Source organism: Eptesicus fuscus, chromosome 1, assembly GCF_027574615.1.
Source record: "Eptesicus fuscus isolate TK198812 chromosome 1, DD_ASM_mEF_20220401, whole genome shotgun sequence".
Classification (NCBI taxonomy): domain Eukaryota; kingdom Metazoa; phylum Chordata; class Mammalia; order Chiroptera; family Vespertilionidae; genus Eptesicus; species Eptesicus fuscus.
This window is the reverse complement of record NC_072473.1, coordinates 55,426,187-55,450,012: the sequence shown is the minus strand read 5'-3', so window position 1 is coordinate 55,450,012 and position 23,826 is coordinate 55,426,187. Positions and strand designations below refer to the sequence as shown.

The 23,826-nt window shown below is 43.3% G+C and overlaps 1 protein-coding gene and 1 pseudogene across 1 annotated transcript in view; one reads left to right on the top strand and one right to left on the bottom strand.

The window, feature by feature from the left end:
• The window catches only part of PHKA1 (phosphorylase kinase regulatory subunit alpha 1), a 369,719-nt gene that overhangs the window by 274,831 nt on the left and 71,062 nt on the right, over positions 1-23,826 (top strand). The window contains 5 exon segments of the mRNA XM_054718786.1: positions 12,625-12,703; positions 15,119-15,282; positions 20,362-20,538; positions 22,303-22,394; positions 22,762-22,901. Coding sequence (XP_054574761.1) covers positions 12,625-12,703; positions 15,119-15,282; positions 20,362-20,538; positions 22,303-22,394; positions 22,762-22,901 — 652 coding nt within the window.
• LOC114228384 (dapper homolog 3-like) lies at positions 9,290-11,305 on the bottom strand (annotated as a pseudogene).

Here is a 23,826-nt window from a genome sequence, read left to right as displayed (position 1 = left end):
GAATTTCCACTGCGGGGCCGCGGGCCCCGTCTGCACAGAATCTCACCCTCAGATGCAAACCTGGAGTGAAGTGACCTGGGGATGAGAGCGCGCGAGTGCTTACGCAGCTGGGGTTAATGTCAGCAACCCTCCAGGAAGAAGGAGGAAGGAATTTGCACTGTGGGGCTGCGGGCTCCATCAGCACAGAATCTCACCCTCGGGGGCAAACCCGGAGTGAAGTGTCCTGGGGATGAAAGCTCACGAGTGCATACGCAGCTGGGGGTAGCTGGGGTTAATGTGGGCAACCCTCCGGGTTGGGGGAGTTTGGAATTTCCGCTGAGCGCGCCCCTGTCTGCGCAGACTCACACCATGGGGTTCAAACCCAAAGTAAAGTGACCTGGGGCTGAGGACGCGCAAGTGCGTGCGCAGCTGGGGTTAATGTCGGCAACCCTCCAGGAAGAAGGAAGAAGGAATTTCCACTGCAGGCCACGGGCCCCCGTCTGCACAGAATCTCACTCTTGGGTGTAAACCCGCAGTGAAGAGTCCTGGGGATGAGACCACAGGAGTGCTTGTTCATGCGCATGCGCGCTCATGGGCGGGAACCAGGTGTTCTGCTGTTGGGGACGGGGAGTTGCACTTACAGCTGTGGAAAGCTGTGTCTTTGGAGGTGGAGGTCCCAGGTTCCTCGAGTCTGCAGCTGGGGTAGCAGGATATTGGTTGGAGTGGGTGCTGGGTTGCGGGGCAGTTCCAAGGCCTGTCTTGTTGGTGGTGTTGATGAGTTTCTACCTAAGGCCGTTCTCAGCTCAAGATGGCGTGGGCTCCCTCTGTGCTAGGGTCCTGCCATCCCGGGAGTGCCCGCAGCGGTGGTAGTCTCTCTTTGTCAAGTAGAGGCTTTCTGCCAGCCCCTGATGCTCCTGCGAGATTTAACTTTCCCTCACTCACTCTCACACACCCCACACACAACCACACACTCTCCTTTTATACCCTCACTCACTCACTTCCTCTCTCTCCACTCCATCCTGCCAGCCGCCATCTTCCCAAATGTGAGTGTTCCTTCTTTTTGAATTTTCTGGAATAGTCTGAGGAGGATAGGTTTTAGTTCTTCCTTGAATGTTTGGTAAAACTCCCCTGAGAAGCCGTCTTTTCCCGGGCTTTTGTTTGCTGGAAGCTTTTTGATGACAGCTTCAATTCCTTCCATAGTCATCAGCCTATTGACATTTTTAGACTCTTCCTGAGTAAGTTTTGGAAGGTTGCATTTTTCTAGGAATGTGTCCATTTCGTCCAGGTTTTCTAGTTTGTTAGAATAGAGTTGTTCATAGTATTTTTTAACAATCCTTTGTATTTCTGTGCGGTCTGTTGTTATTTCACCTCTTTCATTTCTGATTTTGTTTATTTGGGTCCTCTCTCTTTGCTTCTTGGTGAGCCTGTCTAGAGGTTCATCAATCTTGTTTATCCTTTCAAGAACCAGCTCTTGGTTTTGTTGATCTTGTGTATTGTTATTTTGGTCTCTATGTCATTCATTTATGCTCTGATCTTTATTATTTCCTTCCTTCTGCTCACAGTGGGCTTTTCTTGTTGCTCCCTTTCTAATTCTTTGAGTTGTTGAGTTAGATGATTTTTTAGCATTTTTTCTTGTTTTTTGAGGTAGGCCTGTAAAGCTATGAACTTCCCTCTCATTGTATCCCATAGAATTTGGGATGTTGTATCCCATAGATACATTTGTATCTTTCATTGTATCATACATTGTATCATACATTTGTAGCTTTCATTGTGTCCCATAGAATTTGCAATGTTGTGTTTTTATTGTCATTAGTCTCCAGGATGTTTTTAATTTCTTCTTTGATCTCATTGATAACCCAATCATTGTTTAGTATGATGCTATTCAGCTTCCAGGTGTTTGAATTTTTTGGAATGTTTTTATTGTAGTTTATTTCTAATATTATGCCATTTTGGTCTGAGAAAATGCTTGATATGAATTCAATCTTTTTGAAATTGGGGAGACTTTGCTTGTGACCCAATATGTGGTCTATTTTTGAAAATGTCCCATGTGCACTTGAGAAGAACATATATTCTGTGGCTTTGGGGTGAAATGTTCTGAAGATGTCAATTAGGTCCATCTGATCTAGTGTGTCCTTTAGAATTGCTGTTTCTTGGCTGATTTTTTGTCTAGAGCAGTGATGGCGAACCTATAACTTACGTGTCAGCACTTACATGCATAGCCATTTCTGATGACACGTGGCCGCTGAGGCGGCCGCATGCCAAGGATGAAACATTTGCTGCTCCTGAGGATGAAACATTTGCAAAATAATGTTATTTCCTCAAAGTGACACACTACCCGAGTTATGCTCAGTTTTTTGGTGAAGTTTGACACGCCAAGCTCAAAAGGTTGCCCATCATTGGTCTAGAGGATTTATCCAGTGATGTCAGTGGTGTATTAACCTTTTGCACTCGGATGTCGAGTGTGACTCGACATGGTTAGCATCGGTAGCAGCTCTTTTTATACTCTTTGAATGTATCAATAATTTGTAATATAAAAAAATCCAAATAAATATGTTTGTATGAAAAGAAACTCCAGTTTTTTATTCTACTGCCGCGCTTTGTAAAATCTGGGGTATTTAAAAAATTAAATCCTGAGTAGAATAAAGGAATAGAGAAAAAAGGAAGCGAGTGCAAAGGGTTAAAGTCCCTTACTATGATTATATTGATGTCAAACTCTCCCTTGATATTTTCCAGGAGATTTTTTATGTATTTGGTTGCTCCTGCATTTGGTGCATCTATGTTTACCAGTGTTATATCTTCTTGTTGAATTGCTCCCTTTAGTATTATATAGTGGCCTTCCTTATCTCTTATTATGGCCTTTACTTTGAGGTCCATTTTATCTGATATAAGTATTGCAACCCCAGCTTTTTTCTGATTTCCATTTGCCTGGAAAATGGTTTTCCATCCCTTCACTCTCAGTCTGTGTGAATCCTTTGCTCTAAGGTGGGTCTCTTGTAGACAGCAAATATATGGGTCATGTTTTCTTATCCATTCAGCTACCCTATGTCTTTTGATTGGTGCATTTAATCCATTTACATTTAATATTATTATTGATAAGTTCCTGTTTGTTGTCATATTTTCCCTTAGTGTTTGTGTTTCTTCTTGTCCTTCTCTTTCTTCTCTTTACAGCAGTCCCTTTAGCATTTCTTGCATTCCTGGCTTGGTAGTGATCAATTATCTTAGCCCTTTTTTGTCTGTGAAGCCTCTGATTCCACCTTCAATTTTGAATGATAGCCTTGCTGGGTATAGTATTCTTGGATTCAGTCCCTTGTTTTGCATCACTTTGTATATTTCATTCCATTCCCTTCTGGCCTCGTGTGTTTCTTTTGAGAAATCAGTTGATATTCTAATAGGAGATCCCTTGTAAGTAACTTTCTGTCTCTCTGGCAGCCTTTAAGATTCTTACTTTGTCATTGGTATTCGCCATTTTAATTATGATGTGTCTTGGTGTCGGTCTTTTGGGGTTTAACTTGTTTGGGACTCTATGTACTTGGACTTGGATAGTTTTTTCTTGCCAATATCAGGGAAGTTTTCTGTCATTATTTCTTCAAACAGTTTTTCTATTCCTTGCTTCTCTTCCTCTCCTTCTGGTATCCCTATTAAGCGAATGTTATTTCGTTTTGTGTTGTTCCAGAGTTCCCTTAGGCTCTCCTCTTGCTTTTTAAGTCTTCCTTCCAGTTGCTGCTGCGTTTGTGTGTTTTTTTCTACCTTGTCTTCTAATTCGCTGATGCGGTCCTCAGCCTCTTCTAGTCTACTGTTTATGCCTTCCATTGTGTTCTTTATTGCAGCTATGTCATTCTTCATCTCCTCTTGCTTTCTTTTCATCTTGGTGACATTCTCATTCAGCTCCTTATATTTCTCATTGAGTTGTGTGTATTTGTCATTGAGTTGTGTGTATTTGTCATCTAGCCGTTTAAACATCCTTATAAGTATTACTCTGAATTCTATTTCTGATAAGCTGGTAGCCTCGAATTCATTTAAGTCCCTTTCAGGTGATTCCTCTTTTTCTTTCCTTGGGGTATTGCTTTTTTGTCTTCCCATGTTTTCCTGTAATGTTTTAATTGTAGATCCAATTGCTTTGCTTCCCAGGTTCTTTTGGGGATGGTGCTACTGGTGTAATCTCTCAGTTCTCCTGGGCTTGTTAATCTAGTGTAGCTCACTACTCAAGCTATTTGGGTTCTCTTGATGTAGGCCTGCGAGCTTGAGAGGGACAACTGTGGTGTCTAGAAGTCAGCTGCTGTGGAGGGGAGTGTCCCAATTTTTGCTGTCTTGCATCCTTAATTGTAATCATGCGTGCCCAGCAGAGACTCTCAGTGGCCCCCAGAAACTGTCTGTTGGGGTGCTGGGGCTCAGGGTACCTGGTCTTTGAAAGGCGTTACTGTGGTGCCCAGAGTTCTGCATTCGTGGGGTGGGCAGACTCAGCTTTTGCTCTTGCACCTGTGGTGGATAGGTGCTTACTCCCAGCGGTGGTTCACAGGAGCGTTTGCCAGTGAGGCACACTGAAGGACTACACTGAAGTGCCCTGACAGTGTAGCCGCACAATTGAGGTGCCTGTGGGCCTGTATCCAGGCTAAGTGAATTCAAAGCCTCTACTGCTGGAGGGGAGTGCGCCTCCTGCTCCCCCTGCTTGTTCAAGATCGCACCCAAGGGGAGCTCACAGTGGCTCCCACTAGCGCCCTGTAGTTAGTTGTGCTCAGTGTGCCAGGCTGTTGGTACCTCACATCTGTGGAGGCCTGCTCTCAAGGCACAGAGCTCTGATACACTCTGAGGGATCCTGGCACCACTGATTGAGCAGCTGGGGTGAATGTGGCAACCCTCCAGGAAGAAAAAATTCAGAATTTCCACTGCGGGTCTACACACCCTTGTTTTCACAGAAACACACCCTCGGGTGCTTTCGGCGTCTCCCAGGTGGGCCCAAGGAGACGCACGCAAGCCAGAGTAAAGTGTTCAGGCTTGCCTATGAGGTTGGGAACTCACACACAACTGCGCGCGCACTTACGCGAATCCGGGGTTCTGCTGTTGGGGACGGGGAGTTGCACTTACAGCTGCTGAAAGGTGTGTCTTTGGAGGTGGAGGTCCCAGGGTCCCTGGGTTTGCAGCTGGGGTCGCAGGATATTGGCTGGAGTGTGTGCTGGGTCGCGGGGCCATTCCAAGGCCTGTCTTGTTGGTGGTGTTGGTGAGTTTCTATAAAAGTCCGTTCAAGATGGCGTGGGCTCCATGCTGGAGTCCCGTTGTTCGGGGAGTGCCCGCAGCGGTGGTAGTCTCTCCTTGTCAAGGAGAGGCTGTCTGCCAGCCCCTGCTGCTCCCACGAGATTTAACTTTCCCTCACTCACTCACAAACACCCCACACACATCCACACACACTCCTTTCATACCCTCACCCACTCACTTCCTCTCTCTCAGCTCCGTCCTTCTAGCCGCCATCTTTTTTTTTTCAAGCATGTTACTCTTTTATTAGGTAGATAGACTAGAGGCCCAGTGCATGAAAATTTGTGCACTGGTGCAGGGGGAGGGGGGTCCCTCAGCCCGGCCTGCCCCCTCTCACAGTCTGGGAGCCCTCAGGGGATGTCCTACTGCAGGAGGTGACCAGTCCGATCAGGGCAAGGTGACGCCCCCATCATGCCTCTGCTGCAGCCACTGTTGGCTGCCACGGCTGTCTGCACCTTGGCCCTCGCAGCCACTGTGGCTTTGCTGAGACTTAGCCCATCCCTCATTGCCTGAGCCTCATGCCCTCGCAGCAGCAGCCACCATCCGCAGCTTGCCTGAGCCTCAGACAGCCACTGTGGCTTTGTCTGGAAGGACATCAATTCTAATTAGCATATTACCCTTTTATTAGTATAGATATTGTTATCTATATATAGAAAAGCCTAAGCGACCGTCGCAATGGAAACAACTGAACGGTCGACTGAACGGGCTGTATGGGGAGACCAGGCCAGCAGGGTGGTTAGTGAGGGACTACCAAACAACTAAGCAGCGGGCTGCATGGGGTGACCAGGTCGGTAGTGGGGGTCATGAGAGATGACCAAACGACTGAGCAGTGGGCTGCGTGGGGTGACCAGGTCGGCAGTGGGGTAGTGAGAGATGACCAAACGACTGAGCAGTGGGCTGTGTGGGGTGACCAGGCTGGCAGGGGGCTTAGTGAGGGACGACCAAACAACTGAGCAGTGGGGTGACCAGGACGGCAGGGGAGTTACTGAGGGACAACCAAACGACTGAACAGAGGGCTGCATGGGGCAACGTGGCCAGCAGGGGGGGCAGTGAGGGGCAACCAAATGACCAAACAGCAGGCTGCGTGGTGCGACCCCAGGATCGGGCCTAAACCAGCAGTCGGACATCCTCCGAGGGGTCCCGGATTGGAGAGGGTGCAGGCTGGGCTGAGGGGACTGTCTCCCCATGCATAAATTTCGTACACCGGGCCTCTAGTCCTATCTAATAATAGACAAATATGCAAATTGACCATACCTCCGACACACCCACAAACCACACCCACCATCCAATCAGAGCGAGCATGCAAATCAACCCAAACCAAGATGGCTACAGCCACAGATAGCAAGGTTTCCTAGGTAACAGAGTAAGCCAAACTTTCCGCCTGCCCTTGCCAGGCCTAAGTCTCCACTCAAGCTACAAAGTTCCAATTATAGAAGGTAAACAAATTCAAACAAATGGCGGCAGAATGGAGCTTGAGAGAGCAGGCCAGGGTTGCCGCCGGCAACAGGGGAAGCAAAGCTTTCCACACACCCTGGCTGGGCCCAACTGCTTAAGGCAACAAAATTTCAATTATAACCCCAACACAAATGGCTTCCGGCTTCGGAGGGAGCCCTAGGCTTGGCTCTGCTCCAGGCTACAAAGTTTCAATTGTAGAAGGAAAATAAATTCCAGATACCAGGGCCTCCGCTTGCATTGCCAGGGGGCGTGGCCCGCCTGCAAACCACCACAGGCCCCTTGCTCAGGCCGCCCCACACTCCAAGGGAACCCCCACCTGATCCCAGATGCCCTTCAGGGCAAACCAGCTGGCCCCCACCCCTGTACCAGGCCTCTATCCTATCTAATAAAAGAGTAATATACAGATTGATCATCACTGCAACACACAATATCGCTGTCCCCATGTGGTCAAAGATCCTGCCCCCATGTGGACACAAGATGACCACCACAAGATGGCCAGTAGGAGAGGGCAGTTGGGCGGCACCCGGCCTGCAAGGGAGGGCAGTTGTGAGGGACCAGGCCTGCAAGGGAGGGCAGTTGAGAGGGACCAAGCCTGCAAGAAGGGCAGTTGGAGGTAATCAACCCTGCAGGAGAGGGCAGTTAGGGGTGACCAGGCCGGCAGAGGAGGGAAGTTGGGGGCAAACAGGCTGGCAGCAGAGTGGTTAGGGGGTGATCAGGCTGGCAGGCAGAAGTGGTTAGGGGCAATCAGGAAGGCAGGCAGGCAAGCAGTTGGGAGCCAGCAGTCCTGGATTGTGAGAGGGATGTCCGACTGCTGGGATCGGGCCTAAACGGGCAGTCGGACATCCCTTGAGGGGTCCCATATTGGCGAGGGTACAGGCTGGGCTGAGGGACAACCCCCTCCGTGCACGAATTTCGTGCACCGGGCCTCTAGTATTGTTATAATTGTTCTATCTTATTATTACTCACTAGAGGCCCAGTACACGAATTCATGCACGGGTAGGCACCCTTGGTCTGGCCGGTGACCGGAGACGATTGAGGCTGTCTTTCCCAGTCCTGATCAGGACAGATTGGGGCTGGCTGGCCAGGGGAAGGGACTGCAGGAGATTGGCCAGCTGTGGGAGGTTGGCTGTGGGAGCGCACTGACCACCCAGCCAGCTGGGGAGAGGGACTGTGGGAGGTTGGCCAGCCACGGGAGGTTGGCTGTGGTAGCGCACTGACCACCAGGGGGCAGCTCCTCTATTGAGTGTCTGCCCCCTGGTGGTCAGTGCGCATCATAGTAACCGGTAGACTGGTCATATGGTTGCTTAGGCTTTTATATACTGTATATATTATTCATCTCTTACTCTCTTAATCTCTTAGGTATGTTTGTATAGGAAGAAAAACATGGTATATATATATATAGGTTATAAGCCTATTTATAAGCATCCACTCACGTCTTGGAACATATTTTCTGCAGATAAAGGGGGACTACTATGGTGGCAAAAGAATATAATAAATACATTTGGAAAAATCATTTAATTAGGCCTGCTACTTTATATTTTATGCAAATTTAAATTCTGAATATATTAAAAAGCTAAGCAAAAAAAACTATAAAAGTGTTAGAACAAAATATGGAAGAATGTTTTGGTGATCTTGGGCTAAAGAGAATTGTCCTTTGTAAAACACAAAAAGGAAAAATTGACAAATTTAAAAACATGAAAATTTAAATAAATCTTTTATACAAAAATGAACTGTGGTTGAGGTTGAAAGACAATAATATAGGTAAAGGATTTGCCATACATATGATAGGAAAAAGGGTAATATTCACAAAATATAAGTATGGAGTCCTTCATTTTTTTCTGAGCCCCCACCACTCCTTACCCCTGGTAACCACCATACTGTTGTCTGTGTCTATATGTTTTTATTTTGTTTGTTTTTCTTTTTTTTAAAATTTGTTTTTTAAATCTTTGGTTTTTTTTTTTTTTTTTTTAACATTGTACATTTATTTACAAAGAGGTTAGAGAAACACACAGAATCTGGCCCTCCTGTGCACTGGGGAGTCACCATTGTCATAATAAATACAGTAATTTTTAAAAAGAAAAAAAAAATACTGGATTGGAACAGCTGAGGGTCATCCTGAGTGGGTCACAAGATAGAAACCATCTTCCCCTCTTCTACTTCTCAATTCTCCATAATTGTCTATGGATGGAGATGAAAGAGTAGTTCTTTCCAGGTGTTATCAACTCCTATTTGACCCTCAAAACCCCAGGTGGCCGCCTACAGTCCCTGGACATACTCCTTCCCTTCCCAGGGCACTCTGCAGGCACCATCTGGTTCAGACACAGAGTCTCCAACCATGTGCCAAGGGGATATCCTAGGGATCCAGAGACATAGATGGGGAACATTTTGTGTATGAGGGGGCCATATCTGGGCATGGAAAGGAGGAATAAGAGGGCTCAAGAGAGAAGTGAAGGGCATCAAACAGACTAAGTGTCTAAACTAAATGGGGAAATCCAAACTGAATTACCCCTTCAGCATACCATAGTACACCCATAATACTAGTACAGAAGAAGAAAATGAGGGTCAGAGAGAGGGAACTTACTTGCCCACGGGCTGCAGAAACAGGCCATCAGCTGAAGTGGGTCAAACAGGGCTCCTCCCCCATTCCTCTCTTTGGTAGAGGGGGAGCCTTTTCAACCAAGACCACAGTGGATGGGGGCAGCGAGGAAGGGTCTTTGGAAGCCAAGAAAATGGTGGTCTTTGGAAGGGAGGTGTTAAAGGGTGAGTGATTGGGAGTGTGATAGTGCAGAGGCTATGAAGCGGGGAGCACAAGCAAACCCCCACACTCGTACTATAGTCATGACCCTGAGAACCCGAACGGAAACACAGTATCTTTTTCTTGAGTATGTGGGAAGCTTTGATCTTCACAAAAACGTTGGCGGGGCCAGCGGGTGCCCTTCCACACTCACCACCTCCAGACCAGGAAGCTGCGGCCACACGAGGCAACCCCCGCCCCCTGCTGTCCTAGTCGCCTGGTGCAGAGCTGAAGGCGGGCGACTCCCCCTCACTGGCACTGGATTCGCTCTCCCTGTAGCCGCCACCCGCAGGACCCCGGTGTCCCAGGAGCCCCAGGGGCCCCACCCAGCACTGGGAGTCGCTGCTTGAGCAGGCATAGAGCAACCGGCACTGAGGAGCAGACAGGGAAGGGCTGGGACCCAGGACCCCGGCAGCTGGGGCGCAGGGTCGGCCGCGATGCCAATCAGCTGCATTAATCTCGGCCATGGTGAGCCAGTGGTGGCAGGACCCCGTGGCCTGCACGGCCAGTGTGGGTGGTGGGCCCCAGCGAGGTCTCCAGGGCCACGGCTCCTCTTGCTCCACAGTGGGATACTTAGGGGGGCCCCAGAGGAACCCCGGTGGTGTGACTCAGCTGGCTGGTCTCGGAGTGGGAGTGCGCGCAGCCTTGCGGGCCTGCAGTGAGCCTCTGCAGCCCTAGGCCTCCGTCAGGCATCCACAGTGCCCCTCGGCCCGGGGGGCACTCGCGGGGTGGGGACTGCTCCACGCTGCGTCTCTGGGTCAGCGGTGGCGCTTTGAGGTGAGCCACATGGCAGGGAGGCCCCAGGTGGCCGCCTACATTCCCTGGATATACAGCGCCTCCACCAGGCTGTGGGGGGGGGGGCGAGGGAACTGCGGGCAACTGGGCGGGCTTGGGCACCACCTCCAACTCCCACGGTGAGGCCCAAAGTGGCAGGACTCACGGGAGGACATTCTGCGTGCTCCAGGGGGGGCTCAGGCGCTGGCCTAGCGCCTCCAGGGGGCGGGGATGCGTCTGGCAGCCGCTGGTGCATGCTGTTCTGACACCCACCAGCCAATCAGGAGTGAGTATGCAAATTAACCTACCAAAGATGGTGGGTTAATTTGCATATGCAGGCGCCCAGCCACCGGGGGTGGGATGCTTGTGTCATCACCATGGCAACAACACAAGCGTTCCACACCGCCCCAGCTGCTCCGGCCCTCTAGGCAGAGTGGGAAGGCGGAAAGACGGCTCCAAGCTGGAGCAAAAAGGCAGCTCTGGCTGGAACGAAGGCAGTGCCAGCAGCCAGGGGAAGGAAGGCCCATTCTTGCATGAATCTTCGTGCATCAGGTCTCTAGTTACATAGGTCCTCCTATTTCCCCCATTAACCTCTTCCAGCCTGCTGCCATCCCCCCCCAAGCCCCCACCACCCCATTGTTTGTGTCCAGGGGTTATGCATATGTGCATACAAGCTCATTGGTTGATCTCTTCCTACCCATCCTCCCCTGCATTCCCTCTGAGGTTTAACAATCTGTTCATGCTTGTATGTCTATTTTTTTCAGACATAAAAGTGTTGGTACTTTATTAATATGACATCATACAAGTGAGCATTTGTTATGCATAGCACTTCATAGCTTTGCTTTTTGGAAAAATATTTTTTAATTCTCTAAGTATTACATGTCTCTGTTTTCTCCCATTGACCTCTCCCCTCCCCCACAGTACATGTCCCCACCCCCTACTATCTGTGTCCTTTGGTTATGCTTATATGCATGCATATAAGTCCTTTGGTTGATCTCTTACCCCCACCTCCCATCCTCCTCTGTCTTCCTTGTGAGGCTGGATGGTCTGTTCCATGCTTCTGTGTCTCTGTATCTATTTTAGTTCATCAGTTTATGTTGTTCATTATATTCCACACATGAGTGAAATCGTGATATTTATCTTTCTCTGTCTGGCTTATTTTGCTCAGCATAATGCTCTCCAGATCCATCCATGCTGTTGCAAATGGTAAGAGTTATTTTTTTTGCAGCAGCCTAGTATTCCATTGTGTAGATGTACTACAGTTTTTTCATCCACTCATTTGCTGATGGGCACTTAAGCTGTTTCCATATCTTAGCTATTGTAAATTGGGCTGCTATGAACATAGGCGTGCATATATTGTTTGTTTTTCTTGTTTGTTCATTTGTTTCTTTCAATTTTGTATCCCACATATAAGTGAAATCATTTTCAATGGATTGAAAAAGAAGATACATTACTTAATAGAAACATGGGGAAAGGACATGAACAGGCAATTCATAAAAGAAATGGAAATGACCAGTATATACATGAAAACATGATCAGTCTTACTAGTAATAAAATTAAAACAGTGTCTTTTTTAACATACTAGATACAGATTAAAGAAATTATTAATGTCTATTATTGTTTAAGGTGTGGGGAAACAGTCACTTTCTGTACTAATAATGGAAATATAATTGACTAGACTTTTTTAGTGAGCAATTTCACAATCTCTATAAAATGTTTTGTGTTTCCTTTATCTTAACAGTTCTTCTTGTAAGAATTTCCCCTAAGGAGATAGTATAATTAGTGCATATAGATGTAGGTACAATGATCTTCCTCACTGTGTACTTACAATATAAAAACAGTCTAAATTTCTGCTATGAAATAATTTTTTAGCTTTTACAAAGGACATGTTAGAAAAAGTGGATCACAAAAGAATATATGTAATATGATCTCCTTAATGTAGTGTCAGATAATTGTTAGTCTTCTAAATATTTTTATGCCTACACACATAAACCAAAGCTCATTAGATAGCATAATATTACTAGTATATAAAATATTTAGCACAGTTCTTGGCACATAATATTCAACAAATGGTTGCTGCTATTATTGAAAGCATTCAATAGTCAAGTGTTCTGCTATCAGGCTCTGTGCTAAGTATTTATGATAAATAAGATATGGACTGTCTTTGAGGAACTTTGTCTATTGGTCATAATCACTTACCAATTGCCCATTCTACAGTATTGCTGGCTCCCAGATGAATTGTTGAAATATAGAGTGGTCAGTGAGGAGTGTCTAATTTGTACCATCCTCACTCCAGACTATTGGTTTGAAATAAGTGAAAGCTTCCCCTTATTTAAAAGTTAAAACCACAAAGATTTTTTTTTAATTTCTTCAAGATGATGATGGAACCAGCTTGAATTCAAGTATCCTGGCAGCACTCCGAAAAATGCAGGATGGCTATTTTGGTGGGGCAAGGTAAGTGACCTCTACATACTCTTTAGTGAAATGAAATGAAACTTGGAAGCTGGGTACAGTAATCGTAGACTTGTTATGCCTTTCTGTGTATCATTTTTTATAGCTGCATTTTTATATTAAATTTATTGGGGTGATGTTGACTAATAAGATTATATAGGTTTCAAGTGTAAAATTCTGACACATCATCTGTATATTCCATTGTATGTCCACCACCCAAAGCAAATCATCTTCTGTCACTGTATATTTGACCACCTTTACCCTTTTCTAAGCCTCCACCCCCCTTACCCCCTTGGTAACCACCATACTGTTGTCTGTGTCTATATATTTTTGTGTTGTTTATTTTTCTTATTTGTTCATTTGTGGCTTTCAGTTTTGTGTCCCATATATAAGTGAAATCATATGGTTCTTAAATTTTCCTGTCTGATTTATTTCACTTAGCATGATAGTCTTTCTATGTATCTTCAATAACAATCTCATCCTATTCAGAGAAGCTTGTGTTTGATAGCTTGAATGAAGGAATTGAATGTTATATAAAAGCATTGGAATTTTTCCTCACTCTGACCTTTGCCTAGATCTTAACAATTCAATGGACAAAAAACAAACAAACCGTATTCTTAAAAAAAAAAAAATGGTTACTGGACTATTCAATTCTGTCTGCTTTTCTATTTCCCTAAATTTTTATTTTGAAAAATTTCAAGCTAATAGAAATCGTATTGAAAATTTCTCTCTCCCCCTGCCCTTCCTTCCACTTCTTCCTCCCTCTCTTCTTCCCTTCTCTCTCTCTCTCCCCACCCTCTCTCTCTCTCTCACTCACACATACATAGACCTTTTTTTTTTTTTTGCTGAAACTATGTGAGAATTAGCCAGAAACATCACAACTCTTCTTCCCTAAATACTTCAGTTTCTGTCCTCTAAGAACAAGGGTATTCTCATACATAACTGCAATATAATTACCACACTCAGAAAATTTATTACTGATACAATACATTGTCTAATATAGAGCTCATATTCAAAATTCTCAATTTGTCCCAATAATGTTTTCCCATAGCTTTTTTCCCCACTCCAGGATCCAATCAAAGATCACACATTGGCATTTAGTTATTTACCTCCTTGATGCCTTCTTTTTGTGAGAGAGAGAGAGAGAGAGAGAGAGAGAGAGAGAGAGAGAGAGTTAGTTGTTGTTTCATTGCCTGATTCTTGTATGTGCCCTGACTGGGGATCAAACCCAAACCTTGGCATATGCGACCCACAGGTTGAGAACCGCTGCTGTAGACCCTAAGACCATCAGAAAACACAGATATTTACATTACGATTCATTAACAGTAGCAAAATTACAGTTATGAAGTAGCAACGAAAATAATTTTATGGTTAGGGGTCACCACAACATGAGGAACTGTATTAAAGGGTCACGGCATTATAAAGGTTGAGAACCACTGGCATATGGGGACAATGCTCTAACCAACTGAGCTACCCAACCAGGGTAATGTCTTTTAATGTACAATTCCCCAATCTTTTGTTAATCTTTCATTACAGTTTTGAAGACAGAAGGTCGGTTATTTTGCAGAATGCCTCTCAATTTGGTTAAAGTGGTATCTGTCAGGTTTTTCCACATCCTTTGTCCAGCAGTCTTTCACCAAATGGTCTTACCTCCCATTGATAATCATTTATTATTAGTGGAGTGGTAAAATGATGATTCTGTTTCTATCTTTCTGTGTACATTTACTATTTGGAACCTTTCTCTTAAAAAATAACTTTCCCCTACCCCTTTTATTTTGTAGTTTTAGTGTCAGCATAGATTTATGGATATTTATTTTATTATGTCATGCTTCACTCCTGTAATTATTAATTTCAATGTTCAAATTATACAAGATCTGGCCATTGGGAGCCTTGTCAAACTAGCTTCTTTAGAAAATCAGTACTATTGACTTTCCCTTTGGGTTTTGCAATTGGCTTTATAAGTAGGGGAGGATATGATGTAGTTTATTATAATTTATAAAATTTTCAAATACCATCTTTTTATTTTCAAAATGGTCTTTATGAGTATTTTTTAATGATGTGTGATGGATTAGTGATAATTTTTCTTCATTCTGTCCTAGCTTCTCTGGTAGCCAATGGAAATTTTGGCCAGATGTTTGGCATAGTTATCAACAGAGCAGCCTAGCAGTGAAAGAAAGACAAAATGATCTGGTGGATTGTGAACTCATAATTTTAGTTTTTGTTAACACAGTACCATAACCTACAATGTACTGTACCTAGGAGTGCAGTGCAATTTTAATTTTATATAATTTATACTAATGTATAAACATTAGTAACACCCCAACATAACATTCTGGGTATCCTTTTTCACTAAATTGTGTTGTTTTAAAAAGCATTTTTCTCTGATTTTCTGTTTTCTATTTACCTTCTAATTGTCAGGGTTCAAACAGGTAAATTATCAGAGTTTTTGACAACATCTTGCTGCACACATTTGAGTTTCATGGACCCTGGACCTGAAAGTAAGCTGTACAGTGAAGATTACAATGACTATAGTGAGCTAGAATCCTGTGACTGGATGAATAGCTATGATTCAACCAGTAATGGTAAGGAAGCTTCATAAAGGCGCTGGCCGTGCTAGACAAGAATACAAAGTATTGTTGTGTATCCTCCTTAATATATCTCACTGCCAGCAGTCTTACTCCTATTTAATACACCTACTTTTTGTTTGGCTTTACTTTTCATCCTCCTACTTACCTTTGGTTCCTGAACTAATATCTCTGTTGTGATTGTGGACCATGAAGTTGGACTATCCTTTACTAAGATTAGGGAAGAGTTCTCTGCTGGGCATATAAAATGGCTAGTGATTTCAAAATGTCAGGAAGCAGTGATGAGTGAGAGATAGTTAATTGAACTATACATGTACACTAGTGCTTTTTATATATAATAGTATATGGGTACTTTAGAATCTCCTCGGAGGACTGCATAGTTTGCAAAAAAAAAAACAAAAAACCAACCCTATTCGGTATTATGCATGTTGCTTTTTTATATTACAAACTAGACAAATAAAGCACTACAGCATCTAATTGGTTGTTAGGAATACTAAGATAACAGTTAGAAAACATCATGGGGGCATATATTAAATATGTCTAAATGTCTAAAAAGAACCCTAACGTGTTAAAATACCGACCTAGACAGGGCAAGCATTACCATACTTGAATCCCAAAGGAAAAAGGGCAATAGGAGCAAATTATTCTTCTAACTAAAACATGATTTGTCTGAGTATTTAAGTGTTAGCCTATATATTAAAGCAGCTAATTTATTTATCTTAAGAAATAAAGAGAAAAGAAAAAAATAAATAAATTAGCTTTCCTTAATGTGGTAGCAAAACATAATCTCATGTATAATCGACCATCACATTCGCAGTCAGAAGGAATATTTTCTTCTTTGGGCTCAGCATTTACTCACCTAAGGACCATTTAATTCATTCTGTACTGGTTTTTATAAGATCTAAAGTAGTATGAGTTTCTTTGTTGGGAAAGTGCATTAAATATAAGGTTATTTCCTGTTACCAATAGTAACAAAAGTCATGATATCTAGCTTGGCATAAGCTGAACTATTTAAAAAACCCGAATAGCCACAGCAATCCTGAGAAAGAAGAATAAAGTAGGAGGGATCTCAATACCAGATTTCAAGCTGTATTACAAAGCCACTGTTCTCAAAACAGCCTGGTACTGGCACAAGAACAGACATATAGATCAGTGGAACAGAATAGAGAATCCAGATATTGACCCAAACCACTATGCTCAATTAATATTTGACAAAGGAGGCATGAACATACAATGGAGTCAAGACAGTCTCTTCAATAAATGGTGTTGGGAAAATTGGACAGATACATGCAAAAAAATGAAGCTTGATCACCAACTTACGCCATACCCAAAAATAAACTCAAAATGGATACAGGACTTAAACATAAAACGGGAAACCATAAAAATACTAGAGCAAGCCACAGGCAGCAAAATCTCAGACATATGCCAAAAGAAATTCTTCACTGACACTGCCCCTAGGGCAATGGAAGCTAAAGAGAAAATTAACAAATGGGACTACATCAAAATAAAAAGCTTTTACACAGCAAAAGAAACCATCAACAAAACAACAAGAAGGCCTACTGCATGGGAGAACATATTTGCAAATGGCATCACTGATAAAGGTTTGATCTCCAACATCTACAGGCAAGCTTATACAACTTAATAAAAGGAAGATAAATGATCCAATAAAAAAATGGGCAACAGACCTAAATAGAAGCTTTTCAAAAGAAGACAGAAGGAAGGCCAAGAGACACATGAAAACATGCTCAACGTCACTAATTATCCGAGAGATGCAAATCAAAACAACAATGTGGTACCATCTCACACCTGTCAGAATGGCTATCATCAACAAATCAACAAACGACAAGTGTTGGCGAGGATGCAGAGAAAAAGGAACCCTCGTGCACTGCTGGTGGGAATGCAGACTGGTGCAACCACTGTGGAGAACAGTATGGAGTTTCCTCAAAAAACTGAAAATGGAACTCCCATTTGACCCAGTAATCCCACTCCTGGGAATATATCCGAAGAAACTAGAAACACCAATCAGAAAGGATATATGCACCCCTATGTTCATAGCAGCACAATTCACCATAGCTAAGATTTGGAAACAGCCTAGGTGCCCGTCAGCAGATGACTGGATCAGAAAACTGTGGTACATCTACACAATGGAATACTATGCTGCCATAAAAAAGAAAGAATTCTCATCATTTGCAGCAACCTGGATGGAATTGGAGAACATTATGTTAAGTGAAATAAGCCAGTCAATGAAAGAAAAATACCACATGATCTCACTCATTTATGGGTAATAAAGAACATTATAAACTTGAACAAAAAGATAGATACAGAGACAGTAAAGCATCAAACAGACTGTCAAAATTACAGGGGGAAAGTTAGGGAGAGGTGGGGGAGATATGAGATCAATCAAAGGACTTGTATGCATGCATATAAGCATAACCAATGGATGCAAAACTCTGGGGGGTGAGGGCATATATGGGAGTGGGGTGGGGGGTGGCAATGGTAAGATATGTATACATATAATACCTTAATAAAAAAAATGAAAAAAAAAAAAAATAAAAAATAAAATAAAATAAAATAAAATAAAAATAAAAAACCAGACAAGAATCCTATCTAATAAAGAGGTAATATGCAAATTGACCATCACTACAACACACAAGATGGCTGCCCCCATGTGGACACAAGATGGCCACCCCCATATGGCCACCCCCATGTGGACACAAGATGGCTGGCAGGGGAGGGCAGTTGTGGGTGATCAGGCCAGCAGGGGAAGGGCAGTGGGGATTATCAGGCCTGCAGGGGAGGGCAGTTGCAGGGGGGACCAGGCCTGCAAGGGAGGGCAGTTGTGGGGGACCACACCTGCAGGGGAGGGCAGTTGGAGGAAAACAGGCCTGCAGGGGAGGGTAGTTGTGGGTGACCAGGCCTGCAGGGTAGGGAAGTTGCAGGGGGACCAGGCCTGCAGGGGAGGGCAGTTAGGAGCAACCAGGCTGGCAAGGGAGTGAAGTTAGGGGTGACCAGGCCAGCAGGGGAGGGCAGTTGGGGCCACCAGGCCTGCAGGGGAGGGCAGTTAGGGGTGACCATGCCAGCAGGGGAGAGCAGTTAGGGGCGACCAGGCCTGCAGGGGATGGCAGTTAGGGGCAATCAGGCCAGCAGGGGAACAGTTAGGTGTCGATCAGGCTGGCAGGGGAGTGGTTAGGGGGGCAATCAGGCAGGCAGGCAGGGGAGCGGTTGGGAGCCAGCAGTCCTGGATTGTGAGAGGAATGTCCAACTGCCCTTTGAGGCCCAATCCAAGTACGGGCACTCATACATTCCTTGAAGGGGTCTCAGATTGGAGAGGGTGCAGGTTGGGCTGAGGGACACACCCCCCCCCATGCACGAATTTTGTGCACCAGGCCTCTAGTGATTATTTATTGAGGTCATTTGTTATTCCATGGGTAATTGGGATTTTCATCTGTAACAAATGTTCTCTTAGATTAATTTCTAAAACATATCTTTTTCATAATATGTGTTACTGAATTTGATATTATGCACCCTGAGTCACTTTTTCCTCTCTGAATTTACTCATTCATGGTTTCACAATGGATGTGTCTATTGCTTGCCAGCCCTTATATGAGAAGAGCACTTCTCTCCAGATTCTTTTTTTAAGTATAGTTTGTATACAATATTATATTAGTTATATTCGTTTCAAGCCCATATTTTTTATAATCCTCATCCAAAGAATCTAGATTGTATTCAAGGTTATAATATGTGCCATTAGGATATCCCTGAGTATGAGTTCCCATTCTTACAGCTTTGCTAGTACCCATTAGTCACATCAGAGTACAGAAAGACATCTTAAGAGATCACCAAAGATTATTTAAAAAAAAAAACAGTTGATGCATAAATTACCTAGAATATTTCAGTATTGATCCAAACACTGTGCTTTTCCAATTATAAATGTTGTGAATGTTCATGTAAAGTCTGAGATGTTAAGCATCCACAGGGGATATGCATTTTTTTAATTTCCATTATCCATAGCCAGAGATAATGTATGTGGAAGAGGGGGAGCCCAAGATCATAGGGACCATATCTGTGTTCTTCACCACTAAGAACTCAGCATCTAGTATACCTCGTGGTACACAGTAGGCAATAAATATTTGGTGAATAAATGAATGAGGTGACTAAAAAGACAAATGTGTGGTTCATAGTCCTTTCAACAGCAATGCCACACAGAGATTCCATTGTTGTTGTTAGCAGTTGTAGCTTGCCATTTGTGGAATCTGTCTGTTTTTAGCTAGGCTCAATGTTTACTGGAAGATTTTTGCCCTTCCCCACAAAAGCCACATCATACCAGTGAGACTCAAAGGACCTTATTCTGCTCCTTCTCCACCATCACCATCACCACCACTATCATCATATGCTTGCATATGAAATGCTTGCACCATCTCTCCTATATTAACCTCATATTGCTTCCAGGGGCCCTAATATTGTCTCAGAAAAGTTGAAGAACAGGTGGGTCCTGGTAAATGACCATAGTTTTTAAATGGTAAAGCTATGAGTTTATATAATGATCACACACTTTTAACCACATGAGCTAAAACAACCTACTTCTGGTGCTATGTTGTGGTCACAGGATTCAGTCATTCTGTTTAGTGGGTTAGATTGTGATGAAACTAAAATTATCCACATACATTATCTCTGGCTATGGATAATGGAAATAAAAAAATGCCAAAACCGGTTTGGCTCAGTGGATAGAGCGTCGGCCTGCGGACTTGGGGGTCCCAGGTTCGATTCCGGTCAAGGGCATGTACCTTGGTTGTGGGCACATCCCCCGTGGGGGGTGTGCAGGAGGCAGCTGATCGATGTTTCTCTCTCATCGATGTTTCTAACTCTCTATCCCTTTCTCTTCCTCTCTGTAAAAAATCAATAAAATATATTTTAAAAAAAAATGCATATCCCCTGTGGATGCTTAACATCTCAGACTTTACATGAACATTCACAACATTTATAATTGGAAAAGCACAGTGTTTGGATCAATACTGAAATATTTAATTTAAAAGGTTCACTTTTTTCTTTTCACCCTCCCCCCCACTAACCTTGCAGTTCACTGTGGTGATGACGTTGCTCGTTATTTAGATCACCTTTTGGCGCACACTGCTCCCCATCCTAAACTAGCCCCTACCTCACAGAAGGAAGGGCTAGATCGGTTCCGACCTGCTGTACAAACAACCTGAAATATAATGTCCTTGGTGACCAAGGCCATGGAGCTGCATATACAGAGTGAGTAATGCCAGGACTCACTGGAGTCAGGTACAGGATGATGTGAAGCCCAGTATATGGAAGGGAGCATTTATTACAGTGTAAGCAGAAACTTTGTTTGTTTTTAATATGGTTTTTATTGATTTCAGAGAGAGGAAAGGAGAGGGAGAGAGAGAGAGATAGAAACAGCAATGATTAGAGAGAATCATTGATTGGGTGACTCCTACACACCCCCTACTGGGGATGGAGCTTGCAACCTGGGCATGTGCCCTGACTAGGAATTGAACTGTGACCTCTTGGTTCACAGGTCGATGCTCAACCACTGAGCCATGCTGGCTGAGCAGGAACTTTGTTTTTTGTTCACTGCTTTATCCCAAGCACCTTTGACAGTACCGAGAACATATTAGACACTCAAATATTTGTAAAATTAATGAATTGGGTATAATTTTGCCGTATATAGTGCTACATATTCTGGCTTAACCAGTTACATAGTGAGAAGAGACAAAATAAGAGACTTGGGACATATTTAATTGTAAGGTAAAAATATCAAATTGGTGGAAAGTATTTTTTCCGTTGGTAATAATTTTATTTAAAGATAAAGCATTGCAAGCTATTATAAGAGTGCCTTGCAATGGAGGAGATATTCTCCCTTAAGTAAACTACATCTGGTTCCCTTAGCCCAGCTGTCACTTTTATAGTCAGTTGGTCCAGCAGTGTAGAGCTGTTTATCAACTATAGCACTCATTCTTCAACAACTTTGCCATTCACCTCTCCATGACCACTACCCTCCTTCAGTAGTATTTGTAGTGGAAATGTCTTCTAGACACATTGCCAGGAATAGTAGTCATGGTCCCCAAGAGTGTTCAGTGCCTCTATAGTAGCTTCATGTGAAGGGACAGAAGGGATAGATTATTGGCCACACCTGAAGGACTTAATGTTAATATTTACAGATGATGAGAATGATTGAGATGCATGCTCTTGCTGTCTAAAACTTTATTGATCATTACTAACCAAATATATTAAAACATGAACATTGGAGTATCATTTAACATTTAGAATAGGGGAAAGCTTAGAATTCCCTTCAAGTAAGCTTCCTTGACAAAGGGCTTATGTGAATAAATAAACTTTATTAAGTTAGACTTTTACATTATGAATTACAAAACTTGAGTTTAATTTCCAGTTCTGCTACTTGCTTGCTTGAACAGTTATTTGAGCTCTGTATCTCTATTTCTGTATCTGTAAATGGTGAAAATGACAAGAGAACCTCTCCTTAGAGTCTCTCCTCATGTAGAAATACATGGTAAGTATTTCAACAATGGATTATAAGTAAAATTCTTAATAATATCTCAAAGTTGATCAGCCACTACATATTTTCATTCCCTAGATAGTATCATCCATTTATCTATTCTCAAGGAAATCCAATTGTGAGTAGCCAGATATTCTCCTAGGGAAGTCCAGAAAATATAAAACGTAACTGGGTTCTTTCTGTGATACATAGTATTCTACCAAAGCATCAGTGATAGTACCATTATGGTATTAATTACATTTTAAGACTTTAATATCAGCTGATGCTACAATTCTGGACATTACATTCAAAAATATATTTTGATTGGTTGAACAATCTTTACATTATTTGATTTTTATATTTCTTTTCTTTGATGTTACCCAGAAGGATAAACTTCTATAAAGAACCAAACATATGTAACTTCATTGTTGAGATCAACTGTGCATTTTTGTTAGTCTCCTAATTATCTAACCTTTATCATAAATGTCAACCTTTTGCAGATGTTCACAGGTATCTTCCTGTAAAGATAGTTCAGGCTTCCCGGCCTTCATTCAACTTACTTGACCCACCTCCTCCCCCACAAGAGGACCAGGTAAACTTGTACATGAGGTTTTTCTATCAGCTTTTTGAAAAATGCTATCCTAATGGAAAATAACAGAACTAGCCATTATGGTTTCTGCTACTAACTGGTGGTAGGCAAAATGCTACCCTGGTGAAGATACATGACCTTTTCAGTTCACTTTTAAAATAGACAAGTTTTTCTAGCTGGGCTTTATGAAATCTAGATTGTTTTCTCATATGTGTTGAAGGTTTCATTGTGTTTTTTGTTTCTTTACTTTTCATCAAAATTTAACAAATTCTTATGGGAAAAGTTTAGAGATGAAAAGATCAACACTCTAGTGCAATATTTAAGTTGAGCACTTGTGGACTTGATTTTTTTACTCTTTCTCGAACTAAAGGTTCCCTCAGTTCATGTAGAAATACATCTTCCAAGAGACCAGTCTGGGGAGGTGGACTTCAAAGCACTGATTTTACAGTTAAAGGAGACCTCCAGCTTCCAGGGACAAGCTGATATCCTCTACATGCTATATACTATGAAGTAAGTGATGGATATTATCAATCTACTTTAATGTTCATATGGAGAGAAAAAATAGTATAGTAAATATAGCATAGCTTTGGAGTCTCACTGATCTGGATTTGAATACAGTTTTGTAACCTCAAAGTTTCAGTTGTCCTCATTTATAAAAGTTGGATTATACCTACCTCACAGGTGGTAGAAATATTTCTGCCTGAGAGGCATGTCCAAATAGTGGCTAAACCCAGTGACAGGAATGGAAATTCAGAATTGTGGCTGCTGAGGTCTGGTAGCCACCACTACTGGGATAGAACAAGGCCACAAATGTACAAACAGGCCTGTCTCTGCCTATTCCACCCCCACCCATCCCAGCAGAGCCTAGTGAAAGCACCTGGGACACCTTGGGTAGTACAGCACTTCTGGCAGCATCTAATTGCAAGAGGTAGCACTGGGCCAGAGCCCCATCACCTACCACATTTCCCCACAAGGGTGCTGCCCTGAGACTGAGGCAACATGGTCACAGAGAGGACACCCCATCCCAGGGAATATGGGGGCATTTTCCTTAGCCAAGGCAACAGCCCCCACACAAATCACAGAAGCCTTAGCAGGGCAATAAGAGAAAATGAAAATTTGTACTTCACCTGTTGGGGGGGAAAAAAAAAACCCTCTCCTTCTCACCTGCTAAATAGTGAAGTGTCAAGTACTTTTCTTAAAAAGCAGATTTCATACCATATAACCCAGCCACCCCTCTTCTAGGTATTTACCCAAAACTGAAAACATCTATATATATTAAAGCCTAAGTGACCATTAGGACCAAAACAACCAGATGACCTATGATGCACACTGACCCAGACCTTGCTGCTGGGGCCCTGACAACCCCAAATCTGGTTCACCTGCACCCTGGACCCAGACAGGAGGGAGGAGGGAGCCCAATTCCTCACGGAATTGG